We start from the raw sequence: 5,327 nt of genomic DNA, 5'->3' as shown, positions 1-5,327 counted from the left end.
ATCTGTATCTGTATCTGTATCTGTATCTGTATCTGTATCTGTATCTGGTCTCTTCTCCAAGGCACTTTCTGTTTGCCGCCGCGCTTGCGATTTAACTTGTCTCTTCTCCCCTGCAGGTATATCCAACTCGCTTCCGGAACAGAAACTAACTTGGCCCATTTATTTTTTCCTCTACAGGCTATGGGACAGAACCAGAGTACACCTCTCTCCCTTCTTCTGGCTAATTTCAAGGATGTCCGGGCTGGAAGGAGGGAGAGAGGCCATAACCTACGCCTGGACATCCGCCGGTCGAGACTCATCACTTTCTGCCGGTCTCAGTGGCCCACTTTCGGGGTGGGCTGGCCTACTGAGGGCACTTTTTGTTTGCCTATAGCTGCCAAGGTCGGGGCCACCCAGACCAGGTTCCCTACATCCCCGTCTGGCAAGATCTTGTTGAAAACCCTCCACCCTATCTTCCCCCTCCCCTTGCACCCCAGGCCCTGCCCGCAGCTGCCGCCCCACCTGTTGCCCCGCTGGTTGCCCCTCAAGGGGAACCTGGGGGGGGGGGGCGGGAAGCGGCAGCTGTGCCAGAACCAGGGAGGCTACAGGCCGCAGCGTGCCAAGCCCTATTGAAAATGAAGCCAACTGTGAAGGGCCAGCCGGCCAAACTCACGGGTGCACCCAGCGTGAGCCAAGCTCTCGCCTCCCCGACTCCACTGTAGCCCTACCCCTGCGGGAAATAGGACCCCCCGATGAAACGGGCAATCCCCGACTCCAGTATTGGCCCTTCTCCACCAGTGACCTATATAATTAAAAAACCCAAAATGCTCGGTTTTCTGATAACCCTAGAGATCTTATAGCCCTCCTAGAGAGCATAATGTTCACCCACCAGCCTACCTGGGATGACTGCCAACAGCTTTTGCGAATCCTGTTCACCACGGAAGAAAGGGAGAGAATTCAACTTGAAGCGTGGAAGCTGGTCCCCGGGGAAGATGGTCGACCCACTGTTAACCCTGACCTCATTAATGCTGCATTTCCCCTGACTCTGCCTAATTGGGACTACAACGCGGCAGAAGGTAGGGGACGACTGCTCATTTATCGCCAGACTCTAATGGCGGGTCTCCGGGCTGCAACACGCAAGCCCACCAATTTGGCCAAGGTGTACTCGGTAATACAAGGTAAGACAGAGAGCCCTGCCAACTTTTTAGAAAGATTAATGGAAGCCTTTAGACAGTACACTCCCATGGACCCTGAGGCCCCTGAAAATCTGTCTTTTGTAAACCAGGCTGCCCCTGACATCAAAAAGAAACTCCAAAAATTAGAGGATTTAAAAGGAAAACAGATCCAGGATTTACTCCACATTGCTCAGCGGGTATATAATAATCGGGACGCTCCAGAGGATAAGCAGAAAACTCACCCCCCCAGGCACCCCCTAGACAAAGACCAATGTGCCTACTGTAAAGAAAAAGGACATTGGATTCGTGACTGTCCCCAAAAGAAGCAACTGCGCTCAGGGTCAGAGCCATGGCAAACCGAAGCGGCCCCCATCCTATTTACCCAGAACTCAGGATTTCCTGGGGTCTGCGGGATTCTGCCGGTTGTGGATCCCAGGTTTTGCTGAAATGGCCAAACCCCTTTACGCAGTTTCTAAAAACCAACCATCATTTGAATGGTCTGCGGAAGCTGAGCAGGCATTCCAACAGATAAAGAGAGCTCTCCTATCGGCCCCAGCTCTAGGACTGCCCGATATCTCTAAGCCTTTCCACTGATGTGTGGATGAACATAAAGGCATAGCCAAGGCAGTGCTAACCCAGCATCTAGGTCTGTGGCCCAGACCAGTGGCCTATCTCTCAAAAAAAAAAAAAAAAAAAACTGGCCCCTGTAGCCGCTGGATGGCCCCCTTGTCTCCGGATAATAGCGGCTACAGCCCATAAGCTGTCCCTGGGTCAAGAGTTACATGTCATCACACCCCACGTCACTGAAGGAGTACTCAAGCAGCCCCCCCGACAGGTGGATGAGCAATGCTCGGATGGTCCACTATCAGGGACTCCTGTTAAATCCCTTGCGGACCACGTACACCCCTCCCCGAACTCTAAACCCAGCCTCGCTGCTACCCGACCCTGACCTGGACTCCCCGCTCCATGACTGTGCCGACATCCTAGCACAGATCCATGGGACAAGGAAAGACCTACAGGACCGGCCGTTACCTGATGCTGAGGTCACCTGGTTTACTGACGGAAGCAGCTTCATCCATCAAGGACAGAGGTATGCGGGGGCAGCAGTGACCTCTGAGACTCAAGTGATATGGGCAGAGGCTCTGCCCCCAGGGACTTCTGCCCAAAGGGCAGAACTAATTGCATTGACCCAAGCATTAAGAATGGGGCGGGACCGCAAAGTGACTATATATACAGACAGCCGGTATGCCTTTGCTACGGCCCACATACATGGGGCAATATACCGTGAGAGGGGACTACTCACTGCTGAAGGCAAAGACATCAAAAATAAAGATGAAATTCTGGCCCTATTGGCCGCTATTTGAGCCCCTAAAAAACTGGCCATAGTACATTGCCCGGGTCACCAAAAAATAACTGATCCAATCTCTCGAGGAAATAACCTCGCTGACCAAGCTGCACGCCAGGTAGCGCAAAAACCCATCCCAGTGCTACCTGCGCAGCTACCAGACCCAGGGCCCCAAGATTTACCCCCACAGCCTGAATACTCAGAAGATGATCTTATCTGGATGCGCAAGTTCCCCACGACCCAAGTTACAGACGGATGGTGGAGGGACTCCAGAGACCGCCTTATCCTTCCCGAAAAATTGGGCCACACAATCCTGACGAAAATACTCCAGGACGCGCACCCACATGCCACAGCCCAAGGCCACCGAAAAAGAGGAACCATACCAGGAGCCCACTGGGAAGTGGACTTCACCGAGGTAAAGCCCGACAAATACGGCTATAAATACTTACTAGTGTTCGTAGACACTTTTTCAGGATGGACTGAAGCCTTTCCAACCAAGAAGGAAACGGCGCAGATAGTAGCCAAAAAGATCCTAGAAGAAATCCTGCCCAGGTATGGTTTTCCAGTCATGATAGGGTCAGACAATGGACCTGCATTCGTCTCTAAGGTAAGTCAGGGATTGGCTTCCGTACTTGGGGCAGATTAGAAATTACATTGTGCCTACCGGCCCCAAAGCTCAGGACAAGTAGAAAGAATAAATAGAACATTAAAAGAGACCCTTATTAAATTGACTATGGAGACTGGCGCTAATTGGGTAGAGTTACTCCCCTACGCTCTGTACAGGGTTCGCAACTCCCCATACAAGTTGGGCCTTACACCCTATGAAATCATGTTTGGCCGACCCACACCTATCATACCTACCTCATCAAACCTACCTCATTCAATTAGACCAAGATAACAGCCTCTTGTCTTTTCTCAGGGCTCTACAGCGGGTTCATGAGGCCGTGTGGCCTAAACTAAAAGAACTGTATGAGACGGGGCCCCCACCCACTCCTCATCAGTATCGTCTAGGAGACTGGGTCCTCGTCAAGCGACACCGGCAGGAGAACCTTGAACCCAGGTAAAAAGGACCTTACCAAATCATCCTGACGACTCCCACCGCCATCAAGGTAGATAACCTCCCCACCTGGATTCACCACACCCACGTGAAGCCTGTCGACCCGCTATCTGACCTCGTGGGACACACTGATAAAAATACTACTTGGACTGTAGACTGGAGTAAGAAAAACCCCCTCAAACTAACCTTGCGCCGTGCCTCCCCTAGACATGTTCAGGATAGTAACCCTTGTCCTACTAGCCCTCAACCTCAACCTCCTGGAGGGAGGACTAAATGCCCCCGTTGACAAACAGAAGTTGTATGAAGTTCTGTATAGAAGGCCCTGTGATTGCAGAGGTGGCATAGTTAGAACCCTTACCCTGCCACATGGTAAAAGACTAATAGCCGGCTCTATAGGAAGGGGTGGTCACTATCAGCGACGATACACTCAAACCCAAGACTGTGGGACCACAATTGCTCACTTAACCCAGACCTATGACATCACAGGACCCCAAAAACAGCAGTGGTTATGTGTTAACAAACCTAAGCCCCTGCCCCCCCACAGCAGAATGCCCTTGCTCTACTTTCCAGGAGTCGATGCATAGCTCTTGTTATGACTCCTATCAGCAATGTATAGGGCCAGACAACTCCACTACCTACTTTACAGCTATCCTACAGAGTAACAGGGCAGCAAAAGCTAGTGATAATAATATGCAACTTCAAGCCGGCTGCCATGGCTCAGTTGGAGCCGCCATCTACTGGAACCCCCATGCCCATCCCTAGTTTAAACTTTGCAACTGGCAGATCCAAACGAGCTGTGGTTGTTATCCCCCTCCTGACAAGCCTAGGAATTACAGGTGCATTAACTATCGGGACAGCAGGATTAGGAGTCTCCATACACTCCTATCTGCGACTCTCTCGGCAACTAATTAACAATGTCGAGGCCTTGTCAGGGACAATCCAGGATCTGCAAGATCAGCTAAATTCCCTAGCATAAGTGGTGTTACAAAATAGAAGAGGGTTAGATCTGCTAACTGCAGAACAAGGCGGCATCTGCTTAGCCCTACGAAAAAAATGTTGCTTTTATGCCAATAAATCAGGAATAGTTCGGACCAAAATTAAACAGCTCCAAGAGGATCTCGAACACCGAACAAAATAATAAACTTTATCAGGGACAGACTAAACACCATTCAGGTTATGGTCCTTAGACCACAGTATCAGCTCCTAGACATGGAAAGCGAGCTTGATTAGGTAACACTGTAGGACCCAAGATTGGGTCCTCAGGTACTTGAGAAAGGGGGGAATGAGAGGCCTGAGAAAATTGAAACTTAAAAGCTTAAGTTATGGGAAACTGAAACCTAACCAAGCTTAACCAGCTTGTTCCGCTTCTGTACAATTGCTTGGCGCGCCCATGTATTCCTGATCAATCATTATTGCCTGGCACATCCGTATATTCTTGATCAACCATTGTTGCTTGGCACATCCGTGTATTCCTGATCAATCATTGTGATACCCGTACCCCCGGTTGTGGTCTGACCTAAAGGCAGGAACCAATCGAATACTGTTAAGTGTCCAACTTTAAACACCAACCAATCGCAGCTCTGTAACTGTGGAAAATTCCTGATTTCCCCATGAATTGTTTGTACCTGTCTATAAAAGGGGTGTAAAAACCTCTCTCAGGGCCTCTTGGCGTCACCGGCAACGGGGGCGCAGAGGTCCAGGTTCGAACCTGCAATAAATGACCCTTGCTGCTTAGCTTTGACTCTGGACTCTGGTGGTTTGTTTTGGGGGG

The 5,327-nt window shown here is 50.5% G+C and overlaps 1 protein-coding gene across 2 annotated transcripts; it reads left to right on the top strand.

Annotated features, from left to right (window-relative positions):
* Nucleotides 1–2,712: 2,712 nt before the first annotated feature.
* On the top strand, nucleotides 2,713–3,973 carry LOC121026634 (protein NYNRIN-like). 2 transcript variants are annotated; one of them, XM_040469427.1, is made up of 2 exons: nucleotides 2,713–3,051; nucleotides 3,419–3,973. In XM_040469427.1, the coding sequence occupies exons 1-2, from the start codon at nucleotides 2,720–2,722 to the stop codon at nucleotides 3,561–3,563; spliced, it is 477 nt and encodes a 158-aa protein (XP_040325361.1). In that variant the 5' UTR covers nucleotides 2,713–2,719; the 3' UTR covers nucleotides 3,564–3,973. The 2 variants fall into 2 exon arrangements, with proteins under 2 accessions (XP_040325361.1, XP_040325362.1); XM_040469428.1 differs by having other exon boundaries at nucleotides 2,713–3,106.
* The last annotated feature ends 1,354 nt before the right edge of the window (nucleotides 3,974–5,327 follow it).

The sequence above is a fragment of the Herpailurus yagouaroundi genome, unplaced genomic scaffold (assembly GCF_014898765.1).
Source record: "Herpailurus yagouaroundi ecotype Mexico unplaced genomic scaffold, PumYag 149875, whole genome shotgun sequence".
Taxonomy (NCBI): domain Eukaryota; kingdom Metazoa; phylum Chordata; class Mammalia; order Carnivora; family Felidae; genus Herpailurus; species Herpailurus yagouaroundi.
The sequence above is the reverse complement of the archived record's forward strand: the minus strand, read 5'-3'. Positions and strand labels throughout refer to the sequence as shown.

Coding starts and splice junctions, on each gene's coding strand:
- LOC121026634 (XM_040469427.1), top strand. CDS start 2,720: ATGCGCAAGTTCCCCACGACCCAAGTTACAGACGGATGGTGGAGGGAC. Junction 3,052..3,418: donor CTAGAAGAAATCCTGCCCAG/GTATGGTTTTCC, acceptor GTCTTTTCTCAG/GGCTCTACAGCGGGTTCATG.